Source organism: Brachyistius frenatus, unplaced genomic scaffold (assembly GCF_029030835.1).
Source record: "Brachyistius frenatus isolate BFR_SWC_R1_liver_20210118 unplaced genomic scaffold, ASM2903083v1 Contig_14, whole genome shotgun sequence".
In the NCBI taxonomy this organism is placed as follows: Eukaryota; Metazoa; Chordata; class Actinopteri; family Embiotocidae; genus Brachyistius; species Brachyistius frenatus.
The window spans coordinates 2,340,486-2,363,236 of NW_027210613.1; the positions used below are offsets into that span (position 1 = coordinate 2,340,486).

The 22,751-nt window shown below is 40.9% G+C and overlaps 1 protein-coding gene across 1 annotated transcript in view; it reads left to right on the top strand.

Annotated features, from left to right (window-relative positions):
* The window catches only part of LOC138617842 (eukaryotic translation initiation factor 3 subunit H), a 54,560-nt gene that overhangs the window by 27,928 nt on the left and 3,881 nt on the right, over positions 1–22,751 (top strand). The window contains exons 3-6 of the mRNA XM_069693154.1: positions 1,316–1,483; positions 7,568–7,667; positions 11,237–11,386; positions 19,965–20,085. Coding sequence (XP_069549255.1) covers positions 1,316–1,483; positions 7,568–7,667; positions 11,237–11,386; positions 19,965–20,085 — 539 coding nt within the window. The remainder of the gene's footprint in view (positions 1–1,315; positions 1,484–7,567; positions 7,668–11,236; positions 11,387–19,964; positions 20,086–22,751) is intronic.

Here is a 22,751-nt window from a genome sequence, read left to right on the forward strand (position 1 = left end):
GACCATCTCCATCACCACACAAGAGGGTAGATTAAAAGGGTAGATTGTTACATCCAGTCCATCCCTGCAGGACGGGCCGTGAATAGGACCACTGTCCCCGTCTGTCTCCATCCAGTGCCCCGATTCAGATGTTGAATTTCAGTGTGGTGCTATTGTCAGGGGGAAGAGGCTCCTCAGGGCTGCACTCTTGCAGGAGTTTGATTGTGAGCTGAACATTGCCATTTGTTTTTTGTCTCGTGCCGCAGGAAGCGTGAGTGTGAGTGAGAAATTTACTGATCCTCAAAAGAGTCTTTGTCAGAGTGTGACATGATCTGTGGGAGGACGACTGCCCACAAGGGACCAAAAGAAACGTTAACATATTTTGACTAAGGTTGCACCCTGCTTTACATAACATCACCACCAGGGGTCGAAATTCAGGCCATTTGACAGAAGCCAAAGGAGAAATGTCACCCTTGTAATAAGGGGACACTTTTCTTCACGCAATACCCCTTTTTTTTTCCTCTTCTTTACCTTTTCCCCCTCATGTTCTTATGTGTCCCCTCTTACTTCTCTTCCTTTCTCCCTCTGTAACACCTCTCTCCTTCCAGTGTCCTACACCTTCCTGTCTTTGCTTTCCACCATTCCTCTTTTCCACCTCTCCAGTTTGTTGTTGTTACCGGCCCCCAGCAGGAGAGGGATGTGCTCTACAGGCTGGAGTCTAGGGGGCTGCAGCTGCCCAATCACAGCCTGATTTATCAGCCCCCTCCAGGCTAGCCTGCATAGAGATACTGTTTTGCCGGCTGGATTTGACTGCTACTTACAGTCGGCGAGGCAGGTTGTTTGTATTTGTGGCTGCTCGTCCTCTGGATGTGTCCGCCGTAATGAAATGCTCCCCCCGTAATGTATCTCCCATTCCCTCCAGTAGCTGAAGCCTCTTTGTGTATCTTTCCAGCCGTTTCTCCCCACCAGGATGTATTTACTGACATAAGGAAGGCTGACTGGTGTTCCAGCCGATGTTTGTTTTAGAAATATCCACCGCGAGCACTTGAGAACAGAAGATGAAGCCTTTTGTTTTTCTCAGTTTCACTGCCTTTGTCCTTCACATCCTTGTTGCTCATTATTTTTCACCACATTTTGAATGTTCTCACATCCTCTCCCTTTCTCCATCTCCCTCTCTGTTCGTACACCGTGTCCAGTTCCAGATGGAGACCAGATATTCACAGACCCCCCACCCCCCCCAACCACAAAAGAAAGAAGATAGCAATGAAATTCATTCTGAATTATTATTTTGTCTTTCCTTGCCTCACTCTGTCTCTATTTCTCTCTCTGCCTCTAGTCCAGTACCAGATGGAGATGATGCGTTCCCTGCGTCACGTCAATATTGACCATCTGCATGTGGGATGGTACCAGTCCACCTACTACGGCTCCTTTGTCAGCCGAGCCCTGCTCGACTCTCAGTTCAGCTACCAACACGCCATTGAAGAGTCAGTTGTACTCATCTATGGTGAGTAGTCCTACACAGTAAACTGTTTGATCAAGTTTCTTTTCTTTTTTTTTTTTTTTTTTTTACATATTAGACCTAAATGGGGCATTTTCACACTGTATTGTCAGTCGAAAAGTTTGTCCATGTGAACACATCAAATCGTAGAGTTTAATTGATACCATGATGAAGCACATTACAAATGACGAGTTTGGTTTGTGATGTTACACCAAGCCAGTTAGTATTCTTTAATTATTGACATAATTAAGACGTTTGTATGGTGAAAAGGAATTGACTGTCAATTTTAGTTCAGTGGTTACATAAAATGTAGTCTCTGTAGCCAGACCATTCTCCACCTCACTGTGCCAGCACTGGAGGATGTTCTGACTGGACCCATGTTTCATTATGGTGTATGGAAAAGAAACACTATGGCTCTTTTGTATTTTTTTTTTAAACTAAAGCCTGACAGATACAGGATTATTTTTGAGTCGTTACAGATATTAGTACATAAAAGAAATTCCGATATTGTACGATAATATTTTTATGTGTACTGTATATTTAGTGTATAAACACACTTTTTTTTGAAGATAAGTAATGGAGGTTCACTGAAATCAGTGAACAGAACCTTTGCACATGAACAAATCTTGGTCAAAATGAGTCATTTCTGTTGGTTGCCACGAATGTTGTTGCTGTTTTGAAAACGATATTGCATAGATAAAAGAAAATGAAAACAACATTGACTGAAATAGCCGATGGCATGTTTTACACCAACATCCTGCATAACGCGAGTCGGACGACAAAATACGAGCCCGTGTTGATTAGGTGTGTTTGAATAGCTAAGATAGGTTCAACCATTAGTCGGCACAGGTAAAGGTCAGATGGGCTGGACTAATTCTTGGTCAATCTATTGCTACCATGACAAGGATATGTTTTATTGGCAAAAAAAACCCCCCAAAAAAACCCAGAAAGTAGAAGGAAGATCTACTGCTGCATTGTTCCCCTGTTACATAACCATTCAGCCATTCAGGTGACCACTAATCAAAGAGGTACAGGGTGATGGGAAATGGATCCAACAGACGACCAGTTCAGATCTACTATTTACCTCCATAAAGTATCTTGAAATGTAAAATCCTCCTGAAACAAAGTAAAGACCAACCCCAGGCCAGAAATCACAACAACTTGTTCAGATTCAGGACACAGGGTCATAATCTGTTTTCCTTAAATGGCGCCTCTACATGGGAGCTGATTACGGTCCTTAATGCTCCATTGTCATTCAGGTTTCAGCCATGATTAAACAACCATAGGTCAAATTAAGTCTCTTTAATCCATAGGTTGCTAAGAATAGGAGTGCCACTAGGAAGTCTTAAGATATTCTGCTGTGGTTCACATTCAGAGAGTCTCAGCAATAAATCAGTCTGACAGATGTAGGAAGAGATCTGTTGAGGTAAGCACAGATGTTTAAAAAAACAATCTAATTCTAACCATCAAGACGGTTAGAATTAGACTTTCGTTTCAAGATAAATTTCCACGGGTATCTACATTGTCATAAAGTACATTTTAAATAGACTGAAGAGCTTGAAGAATATTTATAGAGAAGTGTTTTTTTTTTTTGTATACATCTGCAACAATGTCACGTTACACAAAGTCGGATGTATATAGCCTTCGTTAAACGCGGTAGAAGGACGCATTGGTGGTGCTGCAGAACCGACTTTATGCCCCCACAATGAATTGTGCTGATGCCTGGGTCGTGGAGATTGCACGTCAGTCTGCAGCCCCACAGCAGAAGACGGCACGGACAAGCAGAAAAAGGGAAATAAACGGGATTAACAAAGTAGCTGGTAGCCACAAATGCAACACCATGTGTCCGCACGTACCGCTGAGTGCAAACCTTTAAGAACTGCCTGTAACTGCTGCACCACAAATGCCACTCCAGATGGTGTAAGCTTTCAAATGACGGAGGTATTAAAATCTACATGAGAGAAAATTAAAAGCTGTCACTACTTAGTGTTCATTTCAACTCCTCTGTTTCTGAATGTAATAATTTATCAGCATGCCAAGTGGTCACAGAGTTCAGAGGCAGTATCTTATCGAGCCGACTGACATCAACCGGCCAGTCATCTGCCGATATTGGCCATGTACAGATATGTATCGGTATCAGTGTATCTGTTGGCTGATATGAGAATTATTTTATTTGACAGATAATGCACAAAAAGATGCTTGGCGTATTTTAGAAATAGTTTGTTTTGTGTTTTTATATATAGTTATAATCAATAGATTCTCTGTCCTGTTTACCGTTTCAGTACACTGATGTCAGTGTGGACGAAAAACTGTCAAATATCCTGCCTACATTACCTACCTTTGTCACGTGGGAAAAGTGTTTGATAAGCACATTGCCATTATATAAATAGAATATGCATGTATATTTGGGGTATTTGTATTGGCTCCTTATATTTGTATCGACACTGGCCTCACAAATCCAGTTGCAGTCACACTCTTGTTTGTGAGTAGCTACATTACAAAAAAAATGGTAGACAATTGTTTTTTTGTCAGAATACTGCCGTTCTTTATTTAATCCCAATAGATATTGGATTTTTGGGGTCGCTACCGATTTTAGGAAAGAAAAAGTATTATGTCATCAATTTATCTGCTGGAATTTGGTTATCAAACACTTGTGACAAACATATGTAGGCAGCATATATTGCAGTTCAACACTAAATTTGAATGGCCAAAGTGACATCATTGCATTGAAACAGTAAACTTGACTGGGTATAAAACTCAACTAGAACAATCTCAATTTCCTGAAACTCTTTTTTTCTGCATTATGTTTTTCAAAACAAATCTTCATGTCAGTCAATATATATATATACACCAATACAGATTTATCTGCTATATGACAGTATTGGCTTATAAAATGTGCCAACCAATAAATCGTCCCTGCTCTTATTTTTTAATGCCAGTTTTTGATGCTCAAATGATGACTCACACATCACAGACTTTTCCAAGCTGAAGACATGTAATCAAATATGGACACTGTCAAAATGCCAGATTGTGTCGAGATAGTATTTTCTGCCCACTTCAATTTCCTCCCTCGGGTTTATAAACCTAAAAATAAGAGTAAAGTCGAGCCAGGGCGACACAAAAAGACGTATGAGCTCACTGACCTGAAATCACAGTCTTTGATTAAAAGGGCTCCGTGTTTGTAACTTCAAATCAAGAGAGGCAACAAACGAAAACATCATTTCCAAAAATGAAAACGGCTTTGAATTTCATCAATGTGCAAGGGATGGGGAGTGTGAGGGAACACAAAGGAACTCATCCTGCCCTTCTGTGTCTCTCCAAAATCACTTCAGGGTCGTCAAGTTCTCCGATGCAAATCCAGGATAGACAAAGATTAATTTGAACCATTTTACATATGTAACCCTGTGATCTAGTCCAGCCACTCAGCAGGAAAGCAGGCAGCCCTTTGCAATTCTAACCGAGGGCTCCTGTTAATGTCAATCAATAATGCAGCGCTTAACGGATCAAAGCACCTCAAAGGAATTGACAATATCTGTTTAAAGTCAAAGGCAAAGCAAATTGATTTATTTTTTGTTCTCTCTGTCATTAGTTCACCGGTCATTTTATGCCAATGAATGAATCGATCAGGTGGATAACTGGCGAGTTGATGGCTTCCGTCCAAAGACATCTTAGAATGAGAGCGGGCCGTTAAACCTACTGGTTAAATGTGTTCACCACGATGACAATTTTCCTCCGTGAGGTGAACAGTTGAAGAGGTGAAGATGGACGTATGCAGAGCTGACCAGCAGCAGCTGTGTGCAGGTCCAGGCTTATAATGTGAAGTACAACTGTTTGAGCTTGGAATCTCATTAGAGGCAAACTTTTAAGTGATGCTGGTTGTTAGTGTCATGCAGAACTGAATATTCTGTTTGATTATCTGAGGTAAATTTCTTTGAGCTGGTTCATCTTCTTTTTTTTTTTTTTTTTAAGTAAATGGATCACAGTTCATAAAGCTGAATTCAAAGATAAGACGAGACCAGTTTACTTCAGATGTAAAATAGTTCAAGCCTCATCCTGCGATATCTTCTCTAATTTGACAGCCTGAATTCTTGATTTTGGAGAGGGAACAAGCAGAACCTGAAAGTTAGAATGCACTGATTTTGATGTACTTTTTTGGGCTATCAGTAAATATCTGATCTTCATCTGTAACTCCTCCACTGCAGGTCCTTTATGCTGAAGGTCCAGCAGGCACCTCTCCTAGAATTTACTTTGTGCAGTGTTGCTTATCGAGGTTTGGTGCCTTCTTGGCCTTTGCATACAAATCTTAAACCTTAAGACTCCTCTTTGTTTTCTATGGCCGCTGATTGCATATTAACCAACATAACTAATGCATGATATAATATGAACGTCCCATGCAGAGACGAATGTTTGTTTTTTCGCAGGAAAAGATATGTGTAAGTTTATGTGTAATTCAAGCTTGATCATGCAGGAATTGAATTCAGTGAGAAACCTTCCTATGGATATAGGAGAGTCATTTTTTAATGCAGTGCTGTTGTCAGTGGAGATGGCCAGCACAAGCTGAAATTGGCTGTCAACTGTCAGTCTTTTACAGGATTGGCTAAGCTGTAGGCAAATGGCTTGTCACAGTTGGGTAGGAAATCCGTTTCACTAAAATTTCGAGTAGACAGTAGTTTGGAGGCTGTCGGCCTGTTTCCCACCTAGTCTTTATGCAGGTAGCAGAACAGGAAGTGGGAATGTGCTGGGACGACAGAGCCAATCCTCCGAGCTGATCTCAATAATTAGTTTGTGGAAATGTTATTTTACCTTTGACTCCTCAGTTTGTCAAATCAATTTAATAGAACAGAATGTAATTCTGCAATGAACAGACAAGCAGCTCATCTGCCCCCTTTTGTACCTGCTCAGCTTGGTAAGCCTGTACTGGAATTAAGTTTTTCATCTTAAAACTACAGAGAAATTATTAACTGACAAAATAAATCAAGTAAAGGCTCAGATAAGAGGTACTGTGCATTTCCACATTGCTTTTTATGGTAGCTCCTTTACAGCCAGCACCCTTATTGCTAAGCTTATTTCCCCTTTTGTATGCCATGGGTGTTTTCAGATCTGTTAGACTTGGTTCTGTTTTTGTAAAAAATAACTTGACCCTTTTCGCATGTGTAAAAATAAGGCTGCTAGAAACTGCTTTAATTTTGAGTGAGGACAGTGCAGCCATAGTCACATATACTACGGCAGTATGTGCCTGCACTATGCAATACCCACCATTGACCCAAAATCCCTGTATTTCCTGCATGGGAGAGAAGCATAATTATTACTGCTGTCATGTCACGCTAAGTTCCATTTGCAGATATAGTAGTTAAGTTTGGTTTTGCTTATCGGCAAGAGAATTACCAAAAGAGCTTGAGAAATCTCAGTTTCTTCATCATTAGGCTTTTAGTTCAACAACATCTTAAGCAACTGGTCGAATTGTTGGAAATAGAGTTCTTAGTGCAATACATCACTGACATAAATTATGATTTTTGAGCAAAAATATTTCAGTTAAATTATATGTTCTATCCTATAATATGTTAGAATATTGTCTTAGGATGTTGTACAAGGAGAAAGAGTGACTGACTAGTGGATTATGAGGGAACAACAGCATTAAATTAACAGTGTTTGACCTAAAGCAGACACTTTGGAAACAGTTGACCAAGGGCTCAAAAAAGATTTGGACCTAGAACCAGTGTTAACTGGGAAAATGTGGGAGCCAGAACATAAATATTCTCACCTCACTCGATTTTCTTCGAGGTGCCCTTAAGCAAGGCACTTAACCTCTGACTTTTCCAATGGCTGGTGAGACAGCCATATTGACCTGTGCTCTCTTTAGATCAAGAGCCTTGCATATCAGCAGGTGATGGAAACATCTTGACATGGAACCGATTCACTACTGTCTTATATTTTGTACAATCTTAACATTAACAAGAAGATTAGTCATTTTGTAAATGTGATTGAAACGACAAAATAAAAGGCCTGATTTTTGTTTGTTGAAATCAAAGCATTAGATTTAAAGGCCCAATCGTTTTTACTTTTTTCCAACTCGTCTTTTTCTCCTTCCAGATCCCATAAAGACGGCCCAGGGCTCCCTGTCTCTCAAAGCCTACAGGCTTACCCCAAAACTCATGGAGATCTGCAAAGAGAAAGATTTCACACCTGAGGGGTGAGTAGCAGAACACACAAGAAGACACTTTCCTGATTAAATGCAGATATGCACAAATCAATTTTTGTTTGCACATAAATACCCACATGGGCTCACACTGCTTTGTACTAAAATTTCGGGTAGACAGTAGTTTGGAGGCTGTCGGCCTGTTTCCCACCTAGTCTTTATGCAGGTAGCAGAACAGGAAGTGGGAATGTGTTGGACGACAGAGCCAATCCTCCGAGCTGATCTTAATAATTAGTTTGTGGAAATGTCATTTTACCTTTGACTCCTCAGTTTGTCAAATCAATTTAATAGAATAGAATGTAATTCTGCAATGAACAGACAAGCAGCTCATCTGCCCCCGTTTGTACCTTTTCACTCTTTTAATTCTGTTTATTCAATGGGTACAAATACGGCCACGTGCATCCACAGGGGAGGCATTTAGTAGCAGTTGGAGATGGATGCTGATGATGATGATTTATCAGCTCGCCCTTGCTCGTCAAACAAATGTAGAATGTTTACGCATTTTCTGACCCCGAGGCTTATCGTAATTGCTTTTAAATTGCAGCTAAAAACAAGCGTAATGAGGGGACTATTTCCCCGGCAGTTCAGGGTGGTCCTCGTGCATCTATTCATACATACATAAGCACAGCCATGAGGACTCGTGCACATGCTCAGACAAACGCAAGCATAGCAGCCCAATGGAGAAATCCCATAGGCATCCATTTGCTGTCCATTCAAAACCTCCATATATAATTTAATTTTATTTTTTTTTTTTTTTTTTAAATCCACTAAAAGCAAGTGTATTTGCAGTGAGCGGGACATTTTAACAGCATGATTTAATTTCTCTGTTCCATTTCCTCTGTGTTTCTGGACCTCTGTGTCTCTGTTCCCAGACGCTTTGTTATTGACCCACTGTGTTTGGCCCACAGTCAGGATCCTTCTCATTTCTGCAGCTTTTCATTAGATCCTATGATTTATTACGGCTCCAATCTGTAGCTATCACTGTTCCCAATAAGCCTGTGATTGAAAGAGGGCAGCTCAGTGCAGGGGAGGACAATATCCCCACATTACAGCAATCTTGTCACCATCCTATTATTTTCAGAATGGACAAGAAATTTGAATATCAATAATGTTTTTGTTTTTTTTCTTTTCCAAAGATGCAAAACTTCAAAAGTGCTTCATTTTCTCTCTCTACAATAATGTGCAGGGGGAGAAAAATCTGTCTCTTTCATGTTGGTGTATTTGATGTTACATAAGCTTGCATATATTGTGCACCTCTTGGAAATGAAAGGGATGGATAGATGAGTGTTGAATAGACCTATCCCTTTGAACTGCCCTCCAAGTCCACTGGGCTGCGGAGCCAGTGGTCAATAGTGTCCACTTGAGCACACAATCTGAAGCTTCAAATTAGTCTGCCTGCGGAGTCAACCTTTGGCTTTGTCCAGCGGGGCCCAACTTTGGAAAGAGCATGGCATTAAGTGTGCCAAAGTCCAGTGTGGTAAAGCAGTTGGTCCTGCCTAAGAATGTGCCGTCCTTCGGTTTCCTCATCCACACCTTTTTATATCACTCAGCAGGCATTCGGAAAAGGTCACGGTATGCAGGAAATATTTTATAGCCCTCCAGATTGATAATTGTCCCAACATCTTCAACAAACAGTAATTCAATCATTATAGATTTTTTCCTTATGCACTGCTGTAATCCACACTGATTTTTGTCCTCCCCGCTCAGAGCCTGAGGCAGCATTGGTCACTTCTATTTCCTCAGTCTCCTCTTAAAGTTTGCCAGAGGTGATGCTCCACTTAGACCACAACATTTATCAAAAAATAATTCATCAGAATCAAATGATGCTCCCTCCACATCCCTGTTTATTACAGAACCAAGTATCATTTAAACATCATTGTTTTTGGTACGGTGCACATGCCAGATCAATGCCGTGAGTGTATTGATCCCGTAACAAGCACAAAGCATCTAACAACCCGACATTAGACATATACAGACATTAGTTTGTAGCCCATGCACTGCAGAAGCGACAGCCCGAACCAAGGCAGTCAGTCAATGTTATTAGATTTATGGGAGCCATTAGGCCAAGTTTGAAGTTCTGTTTTGTGCTAACAGGCTGCTGTCAGCCAAAGAGGTGCAGCTTTTAGCTCCTGAGGAGAAAGAAGGGGTGGTTAAAAAAAAATCTCTCAATGCCTTGTGGACCAGTCAGCATAGCCCTTGTAAAAAAAATCATACAGGCTACTGCGTCTAACATCACTCTGGGGAGGCAATACGGACAGTCGATCCTATCGTAGCCTTTTTTTTTTTTTTTTTTTTTTTTTAGAAATGAAGATCTAGCTTGGATAACATTATCATTCATTTTACTTTTATACTGCTGAGGTACAATTTACTGACAAGTGCATGGCAAGAGGTAACAGGGCACTACAAATTTTGTGGTAGTAAGAAGCAGCACATGCTAACAATAAATAAAACATGGAAATAAGCCAGAAGCAGAACAGAGAATATCTGCCTTGGAAAAATATTTAAAAGAACTGACTGGAAATGACTTAAAGTAGAACAACTGCTAACTCCAACCACTCTGTCGTCACTTAAAAATTTGCTCACAATGGCTACCGATCAGCTAAAACCACATTTTTCTGGGCATTACATGTTTGTTATGTTCACTAAAGTCATGCTCACTCTTATATTCAATTCAATTCAGTTTTAATTGCAGAGCAAATTCACCATGCTACATGGTCCCAATACACTTTACAAACACAAAAACAACCTCATCAAAATATCATTGTCAGAGCGAGAGAGGGGAAAAAAAGGGAACGGCAAAGGGACTTAAACACTAAAATGTAATGATTAATTGAAATTTTAAAACAACTTGGGGTAGTGTTCGATGCCTAGAGATCAAGTGAGAGCGCCGCAAAGGGAAGGTCATTTTAACTTTCCATATTTATGAGCTTTATTAAAAAGGAAGGTTTTAGGCTTTGTCTTAAAGGGCGAGCTGGCCTCCATAACACAGGCAGGCAGCTGATTCCACGAGAGGAGCCTGATAACTAAAGACCCTTTCCACTCCTGGAAAATCAAATGTATGTAGTCGTGCAAGATATTCCCTTAAAATCACTTAATGTCTCAGGAAGGAAATGATAATGTTTCCACTCAGGGCTGGGCAGTGGTGTTGAAATCCACATCAGGATATTAATGAGATTTTTCCAGTGTAAAAGTCAGAAGGACATTTTTTTTTTTTTTTTTTTTTTTTTTTACAGTAATAGACATGAAGACAGGAATATAAATGAATTCCACAGAAGGCTGGATAACTATACCCTGCTTTGTAAACATAATTTTACATATTTTATTATTGTGGGTATCATACCTGGTTTGCCTGAGTTGTCACTCACCTTGTTGGTTCTGCCATGGTTTGAATGAAGCACGTGTACGCTGTAAAAAAAAAAAAAGAATGAGAGCCCTGAATGTGAAGATGTAATATATAATATCTGGCAGGAAATGCTACAGAAAACCACTATGACATGGCAAAGACAAATGTCTTTATCTCCTGCCTCTGTCTGCCTTTAATGTCCCCATCTCTCTCTCCACAGCTTGAAGAAGGCCAACATTGGCTTTGAGCATATGTTCGAGGAGGTGCCCATTGTCATCAAAAACTCCCACCTCATCAGCGTGATGATGTGGGAGCTGGAGGACAAGTCCACAGTCGCCGACAAGCACGAACTGCTCAACCTCTCAAGCAGGTCAGACATGAGCTCACACAGACACTTAACCAAGAAGCCCCAAGGCCAGGGACCAGGGTCGTAAAAACACGTCAATGCTGTTTCAGACAAACGTTTACTAGATGTGACAGCACGGTCGTGTGGGGGATCGTGTCCTCTGACCTTCACCCTCGCTCACTGTACATTTTTTTTTTTTTATCTAATGCTGACATTGCAGGGAGCTAATAGTTGATCTGACAGATTTATCGGCTGTGGATTCAGAAGTGATTTTGTTTCTCTCTCGACCTCGTGTTTTAGTTCCAAATAAATTCAGATCCAATAATTTCAAGATTATATACTCCTGTTTACGGCATCTTCAAATGAAATCTATTATATCACCATGTACATGAATAGTTCTGTGTAAGATCAGAACTTTAGGAAACCTTTCGATCACTCAACCTGTGATTCAAGGAGGTCATGAACAGACCTCCCAGTGTCTCATCAGCCTGTGTGTCAAATCTACAATACAATGAAAAACAGGTTATTGATGGACGTCACCCCATACGATCCAGCACGGAGCAATGTGTCAAGTTCATTTGATCCATTTGCACATAGTTTCTTTAGTACTGTGAATACTTATCTACTGAAGAATGCAGCCACTTCTTAAAAGTGTCTTACAGGCTTTAAAACCATACCATGTTATCTCTTTAATCCTGCAGGCTGCTTTCACAGACATGACTTAAAGCTACTTCTAAATTAAAATTGATTTGACATTAGGGAACTCCTGGGCATTACTCTGTGTCTTCTACACTGTTCTTAAAGGTATATTGTTGGAAGGAGGAATAAGCAGTCTACTGATGTATTGTCCTTCATTCTTACCCCCCCCTTCCCCACACAGAAGCACACACACACACACACACACACACACACACACACACACACACACACACACACACACACACACACACACACACACACACACACACACACACACACACACACACACACACACACACACACACACACACACACACACACACACACACACACACACACACACCACCATACATGCTGTTTTCATTTACGTCTCAGTTAGACTGGTATAATTATGTTTTTGGGTATTTTCACAAATATACATTAATGGCCAAATGTACGATGAATTTATCGAGTGACATGAATTGTTTGTGTAGACAAAGCTCACTCCTCTGTGCGATTGTCTTCTAAAACCTATTAAAAACAAATCAGAGAGTCATACAATGCCGGATAACATACTCCTTCATTACAATGAACGCAACTCTGCGAAACAAAACTATAAACCTAGTACATGCTCACAGATTCAGTTCTGTTCTTTCCTTGCTTTGTTAGTTTGGCCTTTACCATTTATCGTTAATTGCAGAAATAAGCATTAGAAATGCACAGCGTGTGGGTCGGATCATTTTCATATGCTTGAACACGCAGCTGACAGTGTTCATGAGGAAAGGGTGAGTTTTGGAGCAATGTTGTATAAGCCAGAGGCGAAAATGCAACAAGCTGAATTGCTTAAGCTACACCGTCTTGTGTTTGTTATAATGAAAATGTGTCATCTATGTTTTATGTGTTTTTAATAGTTTTTAGAGGATACTGGAGTTTTACGGTACACGTGTAGGCATAAGTTATGTGAGACTGTTGCTCCACAGATATTACTCAGATAAAGACGATACATTCTTTGTTGGGTTCGGTCTTTTCATGGTATTTGTCGATAATAATAATACCACAAAAAAAAATCTAAATGACACCAGCCTAATCCTTTAAATCTTATTTTGAAAGGAAGAAAGTACCAGATGGTTGATACAAAATGCGATTCAAGATGTGTTCACTTGCAAGTCATGGAAATATTTTCCTATGACAGTTATAAATTGGGCTTCTTTGAGGGATGAAACCAACCACAACCCGTATTTGTTGTTTGGATAACTGACCACAAACATCTATTTCTTAGACGTGTTGGACCACTTATCTGAGTTCACAAACTTCTTCCTTCAGTATGGTATTGGGATATTCAGTGCAAAAACTAGGTACAGCAAATGTCACATCTAAATGTCACAGCAGATTTATTCACAAATGTCTAAAAAAAAACAGATCTGCCATCAAACTTTGTCTTCCATCACTAATGAGCACAATATGAACGAATATCACCCCACCATATCAACTCACAGCCATGTCCCAGAGGCTCTCAGCATCAGTCTCAGGAGAATTTATCAGCAATCATTTATGGAGATAAACCACTGCAAGTGGAGCAACAGCTGTGAAGCTGCTAATCAAAATGCTTCCCAGGGGCAGGTGTGAGAAATTAGCCCAATACAGACTCAAAGTGCTGATTTACACACTCTTAGTGCACAAGGCATGCTGCGCTTTACTCGTAGACTGCAGCGAAGCACATCGGGAGTTGTTGTGATTGTCCTCATCTGTGTCCTTTAACTCAAGTAAGCCATGACTTAAATGAAAACTCATGCATGCTGCTCCGCAGAGCTCGGCACCAACATCAGTAATTTGTTACAAATTGTCCGACAGACTGAAGGAGAATGCTTCACTTTTCTTGCATATTGTTCCATTTTCCAAATGACTACTCTGAAGTTGAAACATGGCTTTTGATAAGGCCTGAAATGGGGCGGAAGCAAACGGCCCTCCCCACGGGTTTCCCGACACGACCGCCAATGGGAAGTCTGGCGAGATGAAATTGTTTCCTGAAGTTGTCAGATTGACACACCGCTCCATCCTCGTACTGGATTGTAGCGTCCATCTCTCTACATCTTCTGCTGACAGCTCCACCCTCTTTTTTTTTCGTCCCCTCATTTCCACCCCTTCAAAAAAGTAAACGATAATGGGTTTTATTTAATGTTTTTTTTTTTCCCTTTTTGTCTCATTTTCCAATCTGGAGCCCCATTTGTCAATGTCATCTATGTCTAAGGCTGAGTGAGTGCAGTTTCACTCCAGCAAACAGGCTTGTTCTTACCACAGATGATGATGTTGATCGTGGTGATGGATTGCATGAATGTAAATTCATCTATGTAGCCTTTTCCCCCCAAAAAACACCCTTGAAATGCCTCAATATTTGCAATGTCACAAGCTAGACTATATACATGTCGAGCCGCAGAGCTTTTTTGTGTGGACCACTTACATGGTCTTCAACCATCTTGGCAGCTCAGATAGTGTGTTATAAATCATCATCCTCGAAAACTCATATTTACTTCTTGTTTTATTTTGTATGAGCATCTTGTTCGGTCCGTTACCTCCTGCCCCTGTCTGATTGTTACAGCTGCACTTCTGCATTGTATTTGTGGACGGTGGAAGAATATGTAAACAAATCATTCTGTGCCACCACATCACCCTGGTGATTATCAGTAAGGGAAAAGGGACTAAATGCAGGTAAACGGGAGAATATAGCTGTATGACTTTGAATGCTGTTACTGTAGAGGGAGTGAGGCAAGTGTTGGAGAGAAATAACTGGAGACGGTGTCACAAGGGAGGTGGTGACAGAAATGTTGCTGTGAATGAAATACTTTGCTGAAAAAATGACCCCCGACAGACCAACTTGATCCATTGAGATGGACTTTAAGAAGAGATATTTTTGAACAAAAGCCAATAATAGCACCTTCTCTGATGGTTCTGTCTCCTTTCTGCACTGAAGTAATGATAATGGCCAGGAAGCAAGGAGAGATGGATTTACACTGAGTGGTCTATAGGGTGTTCAGTCACATAAGGTTTCAAAATTCATTATAAACCAACATAAATCCATCTGAAAATGTCAATTTTCTTTGTGTTTTTACAAAGATATTAATATACACTTATGTTGGGGACAATGTAAAATACAGCAGATTTCATGTCCTCTTTAAAACAAACTATTCTGCTACAAAAGCAAGCCAGCAATCTATATTGTGCCCCAGTCCATCAGTTAAAAAGACTCCATCAGAATAAAAGGTTGCTTCTAAGAATGGAAGTCATTTCCTCGGCAGCTTTGTTCAACAACTCTCCTCTGAACTTTCAATATACTGAATGTCAGCCAATTTTTGCTCATACATCAATACAATTTTAGAGTTTGTCCTCCATTGTCCTAAGTGAATGTGAGCATATCGGCGCGAGCACTCCTACAGTACCCTGAACATGCTGCTATTGAACATGCTCTTAAAACAGAATCGGTGATTGATTTGATTTTTTTTGTGGATTTTTTTTTGACTTTATACACTTTATTAATCCCCGAGGGGAAATTTCTTCACTACAGCAGGGGGGCTCTCAGGGGGGAGATGCTGCAGCAGGCTGCCACTAGCGCGGTGCCAGGTAACCTGACCTGAGGTGCATGTTTTTGGATGATAGGTAATCCCTCGATAGACTTTAATTTCTAATTCAGTATTGATCGGAAAGCTTGCTGACCATTCTGAATAATTTAACCCTGTGGAGTTTATTTGCCAGATGCTGTGTAGTGTAGAATGCATTATTTATTGTGCAATTTCAACAACCATGTGTAATGGGGAGAATCACATTTTTTAGTGTTTGGAAAAGATGATGAGTAAAAGGGGCGTTTTTCTCGCTCAGCCTGAGTTTTATAAACAGCTCAACACCCTGAAAATCACTAAACAGTTTAGCAAACTCCATGCCCGGAAGAAGACTATGAAAAGAAAATGAAAGCTCGCAAAAAGCCTCTATGTGGACCATGAGTTACATTTTTCTGATATAAAATAGAGTAATTTTGCTTGTCAACCTTTCTCACTGTTCTCATGGCAACACAAGCCCTCCAAATCTAACAAATTCAGCTACAAGAGAACCCGATAACAAAATGAACAAAATCCAGCACATTGCTCTCTCTCTCTCTCTCTCTCTCTCTCTCTCTCTCTCTCTCTCTCTCTCTCTCTCTCTCTCTCTCTCTCTCTCTCTCTCTCTCACACACACACACACACACACACACACACAGCCTCGCTCAAACATAAACGACAGATGTTTTGAAGGATCCTGCTCTGACTAAATGATTTCCTTTGCATATATTATGCATGCATACCACACAAATTAGCAACCATATTGCTTGATGAAATAGTTTTAAATGGGCTTTCATCAGCGAGAATCAATTCTGACACAGTTGGGAAGTGTTATGCTGGGATTTGGTCCTGGGCCATCAGTTTTTATGTTTACAGTGGAGGGTTGACAAACTGATCACACAACAGTCCTCAGAGGCAAAAAACATGGAAATAGTTCAGGCAGTCTAGATTATGGAAATGACTGCTGGGTTACCAAAAGCCGTACACTTGTTCTTCTATATACCTTGTGAGCCTCAAATTCTGCACTGCAGGATTAAAAGGCTGCATTTAAGCATATTATTTGATAACTTAAAACACCCGCATGCAGGTGTCATATGATCAGTTGTAGAGATAATCCAGCTAAATGATAATAGCTAAATATATTGTCCTTAGTGTTCATACAGTTATCTGCATCAGTGGTTTCTCTGTGTGCTGGCATGTAAATGTGATTAAGAATTTTGCAGTTGATGGAAGCCAATGTTAAAGATCATGAGTCTTCAGGAAGCTCGTTTGTTTTAAACATGTATGAATGATTTTATGCGCATGATTATCGTCCTTCAGTCTCTGTTCTGGTGTGTTCTCCAGCCACAGTCTTAAATACACAGAGCTAAAAGTGCATGAATCAGAATTACACTGCTTTTGGTGTAGGTTTTAATTTGTTTTCATCTCTTCCATTGCAGTGTGTCAATTATATAATGAAATGACCAGTCTCTTAAATTTTGTTTCTACTCCCCATCACAGCCCCAAAATTACTAAATGTGCAGCTGTCGAAATGTTAAAATGCTGTGCACCCACCATTGAGACACTTCCAAAGGCATTTTTGAAATTATACACACCTTGTTCTGTGTACAACAATTTTCACTCAATAACCCATAATATAAAACCAAAAAAATGATTTTAGAAATTTCTGTAAACCTATTAACAACTACAAGCTTATAAAAAGACCCTTCTCTGTGACACTCCGGATTGGGATCAGAAGCGTCATGTTTGCTGTAATAAGCCTTAAGGTGTGTCAAGTCTGATTAAAGTCCAACTGTGGCAAACTGAAGGGACTGGACAGAGTTTGGAAAGGTTCACACCTGTATATATGAAAACAACAAAACTATAGTGAGGCATATTTCGAAAACCATCCCTACAGTGAAGCATGGTGGAGGTAGCGTCATGCTGTGTGGGGGTGGTTGTCATTGGCAGGGACGGGGAGAGTCGTGAGAACGCAGCCAGATACACAGCAGTAAGACTGAGGTGATGATTCACCTGTCAGCATGACAATGAACCAAAGAGCACAGCAAAAACAATGCTGGGAAAAGTCTCTGACCTCAAGTGGCCCAAAGCCCAGACCTAGTCCCCAAAGTACCCGGTACTCCAGTAGTACTCTTTGGAGAGAGCTGAAGATGGGAGGTCCCACTCACAGTCTGGAAGATTGGCATAAACTGCTCAAATCTGGGTTTTCACAGCCTTTAGAGACTCGGTGGTAACTGCTGCCAAAAGGGTGCAGATGCTTTTGTAAAATGTGTTTTCATTTTGTCATAATGGGTGATTGAGTATAGAAAATAGCTGTTTTTCCCCATTGAAAATAACTTATACAGCTCTATAAGAATTCACCTAGTGAAGGTGAATACTTTGTGCAGTAACTGTATATACAGCTCATTCAAATTTCGGAAAGTTGAAGGATTGGATACAAATAAACATGCACAAATTGATAGGGCGAATATGTGTGGCTCAGGTCAATTCTGGTTATGCTGGAGATTATTTCTATGGTACCAAAGTATTAAGAGCCAAGAGAGGAATATTGATTTTTTTAATTTTTTTTATTACAGAGGATAAAGTATAAAATCACCCAGAACTCCACCTTCCCTCCACGTATTTACACAAACAGTGAAACACAAATTCAACACAGTTACATCTGCATAAGTTTGCACACAGCCAAAACGTACAGTGCTGGCAGTTCTTGCGGGTATGGTTGTCATTTAAATAACCAGCAAGAATCTGTTTCCCCACAGTACATATGTACCACCCAAACATTCATAAATGAAACAATACAAGTCCACAGAGACATAAGAGGGAGACAACTTGAAGTAGAGCACTGCAGCCTTGTCAAAGTTGAACTTAAGGCACTATAGTGAGACATCCTCAAGGGGCTCAAGGGAAGAGAGAGAAGAAGAATGCTGGTAGCATTGTGTTTTGAGTGTTGCCAGCACAGCAGCGCTGGGGATAGATGAGGGATGTGGTACCAGAACAGACATATGTTGCAGTGAGGCAACAGCAAAGATCCTCAGCTCTGAGCACTCAAACCCCAGGAGAGGGGTTTCATGGCAGATGTCTTTCAGGGTACGTCGAAGCAGCATCGATGGTAGAGGGTGAATTCAAAGTTCAGGTCAGAATAGATGGTGTTTCTCTGTCAAAGATGTGTCCTTGGTAGGACAGGTTCTTCCAAGTCAGGTCCTTCAGGTACTCGGCAAGACTCCTTCCTTACTGTCAGATAACACATAATGGGACAGTTCAGTAAATGTGCAGATGTGTATCATGCTTCTTCATTTTAATGCTGAATTACAACCGGGAGGAGCTATTGTGATACAGAGACCTTATAGTCTCGGTGTGCTTCCTCATCTGAGGTCCCGCCCTTACACGGGTGCATAGAGTTGTTGGTGCTCGAAGCACCTCGAAGATACACCTGATGCCTGATTGAAAATTATCTGAATGGAGGACAGTCCTTGGTAGAATTTGAAGGGAGCCGAGACATTGGAACACGTTCTATTGCGGGATTTGATGATCACGCATCCTCGAACTGCAGCCTACCAATGATGTGTATCCGTGACACTGCGAAACACCCTTTGGCCCTCTTCACGCCTCGCATTAACATCTGTCTGGTTGATCAGGTCACACGTGAACAGCTCTTAAGTATATCACTTCACACCTGACAATAAAATGCTTCCCCTCATGCAGCTCAAACATTCTGTGGTTTAGTGTCAAAGGAAGGAAGATGGGTCTAAAAGGACATTTCTATTATCCGAGTTGAGTGACTCTAAGACCTTTGGAATTGATATTACGTACACTTGATGTCAACATATGGCTTTTATTTAAAAGCCTTCATTTTATTCTTTTGCATATATTTCTGGTGTCAGTAAGTGTTCTTGATGATGTCCAAATTGTGATTTCATTATGCAAATTTTGAAGGCAGAGCTTGTTTGAAGAAGCATTCAACGGGTCTTAGACCCTTTGTTTCAGAAAATAAACCTTTTAAAGTGTAACAAATTCTGGAATCCTTTCTCCAGGCCGTAGCACAGGTCATCCACAGGTGTTCAGCAGTCCCTGACTCAATCCCCAGCTCCTCTTGTGCACATGTTGAGGGCCAAAGTGTTTTGGAAAAAAAATCTCTACCTGAATGTAGTCTGTTGTGTGTGTGTGTGTGAACTAACAATAGTAAAATTACATTAAAATTAAGTGTGGATTAGTGTAAGATATTAATTTAAGCTTGATGGTTGGTAAAATGTATGCATAATGCACGTCAATTGCAGCTCACAAGTGCTATTGACAGTACACAGCCTTTTTGACTGACATGCTGACTTATTTTATTCCAGCAACCACTTGGAGAAGAGCCTTCAGCTTCTGATGGACAGAGTGGATGACATGAGCCAAGACATTGTGAAATATAACACCTACAGCCGCAACCTGAGTAAGCAACAGCAGCAGAAGCACCAGGTAATGCACACACACACACACACACACACACACACACACACACACACACACACACACACACACACACACACACACACACACACACACACACACACACACACACACACACACACACACACACACACACACACACACACACACACACACACACACACACACACATGCACCCACCCACAGTCTCAGCAGGAAAACAGCAGGTATATTTCTGTCAAACACAGACACAACCAATTGTGGCTATAATCACAGCAGGCGAGCAGCAGAATCACCAGGTAGCACAAACACATACATGCACAGAAAATACAGCCCTCCAGAATCATACATGTACATGCACCCACTGAGGATTCACAGCAGTAACTAAATGTTAAACATATAGAACATTTAATCTCGATATCTGTAGCTGTTAGAGGGAACCAGTTCAGCAATAAATCTAGTCATGTCTATACAATGTACAGCAAAATAATCAAACACATTGTTGACTTCGATTTGGTCATTTTAAACTTTTTATTGTGGTTGATGGCAAATGATTTTTTTACATGAAAAAGTGTGTGTGTGTGTGTGTGGAGGGGGGGGGGTCCCTGATTCCATTCAGTCCAGTGGAGTCTGGGGTTCAGTTCTACTGCAGTGGGGTTCAGGTTTGTGTGTTAAAACTTCTAGAGTCACATTCGAAGCAAAATGCAGAAAAAAAAAACACTGGATTCAATCATTTCAAGGCGCCCACTCTGTTGTCACAACAGCATTTCCAACACAGCAAGCAAGGTAAAAAAAACAAAAACGGTGAAACTCGTGTTAACTTTTTCTCAACCAAATGAGCACCACCGTAACAGCTTTCCAAGAGTTTTAAAATCCTCTGCAGCGCTTTGCCAGAGGATTTACCAATAGAAACTGCATTAGCTAAAAAAAAATTAAATTGCTCGGGAAACAAGCAAATAACTCTAACCGGCAGCAACTTGAAGCAAAGACACAGATGCTGGTTTAAAAGTCATTCCTGTTGTTTAGAGTTTTCACTAATGAGATAAGAATGACTAATGTTCAACTTGTAATATCTGTCACAGTGTTATCATCCCTCACTTCACTGTAGTTGCTGACGTGTGCCCACAGCGGATCAGCATCACTTCAAGCTCAGACACACTTCTCCTCCATCTGCTGCATTATTTTTCCTGTCAAGGACCGAGTCATTTTCACTACTACACCGGCTGACTGTAAAACAGTCACGGCAGCGTTTAGCGTTAAGTGGAGAAGAGCAGGTTCAGGAGGCTGAAGACCGTGGGTCACGCTCAGATAATCGTCAAATACCATTAGCACACAGGGACTGCTGATACATATAGATTGAAAGCTGCTATCAATAAATAGAGTCTTTCTTTATTCTAATGAGTTAGAGAAACCTTTTTTTTCTCTCTCTGTATCAGAAAGGCGCATCACAAACTTGGACTTCATTTACAAGCAGAAGCACTTTGCAAAACACAAATACACAAATGTACTGTGTGTGTTAAACACACACACACACACACACACACACACACACACACACACACACACACACACACACACACACACACACACACACACACACACACACACACACACACACACACACACACACACACACACACACACACACACACACACACACACACACACCACATCCAAGTCAGCCAGAAGCACCAAAGAGACCAGAACTAAACAAACACACAGATTAAGAGTGAGGCACTGCGACTACATCCTCGGCCAGATGCATCATAAACATCAGGCAACACGTACAGACAAACACAATCACACATTACTCAGGAAAATAGATGCATCGAGGCACAAGGTGACTCACTAATGTTCCCACTAACGTACAGCTACATTAAAGCAGCTACATTATTGTGTCATTATTCTCGGCGAGGGGAAATGAGCAAATGTTTGAAGTATTACCGTCGAGTCATCGTCATCTCTGCCGACGGCGGATGAAGCTGCATCCCGAGTTCACACGGATTGGGCAGACGGACAACAAACGTACATCTGCAACCACATGTAGTCCTCCGATACACACGAAGAAGAAACACGCACCTGTGTAGCTACACATCCGCAGTTCACCCACACCCCGTCCATTACGATCCATCAGCCTCCCCGCACCCACCTTCTCCTCATCACAGCCCCCGAGCTTTACCCCCCCCCCCCAACACCCCCCGACACACACGCATCCTCATCCTCGTGTCACACCCAATATCACACAGACAAGCCCTTTAATACTCTCTACTTTTTCCACGTTTCACACGATTGTCTACAATGAACAAATAGCGCAAGCAGAGAAAAAGAAAGTGAGCTTCTGTTAAACCTCTCAGACATCTGCAGTACACGCACCATGTAATCTTGTGCTATTGACCCTGCTGCTTCCCGGACAAATGGAACCTTATTAATCATCATAGAAAGTTGCCAAAGGGCGTTAAGGTGTGCTGAGCGAGCTCCATTTTTTCATTAATAGCTCTTTTGATTTTAGTAAATAGCAGGTTCCCCGGCACAATCACAGGCCAAATTTGTCTTTGCACCAGGAAATGTAAGTCTCACTCCCCGTGATTCATTCATTTTCTGTTTTACTCAGTCACACCAGTAGATTAGGCCTGGTGCAATGTGTTTATCTAATAAACGGAGGAATTGAGATTGGTTAATGATAGAATTCAGCGACA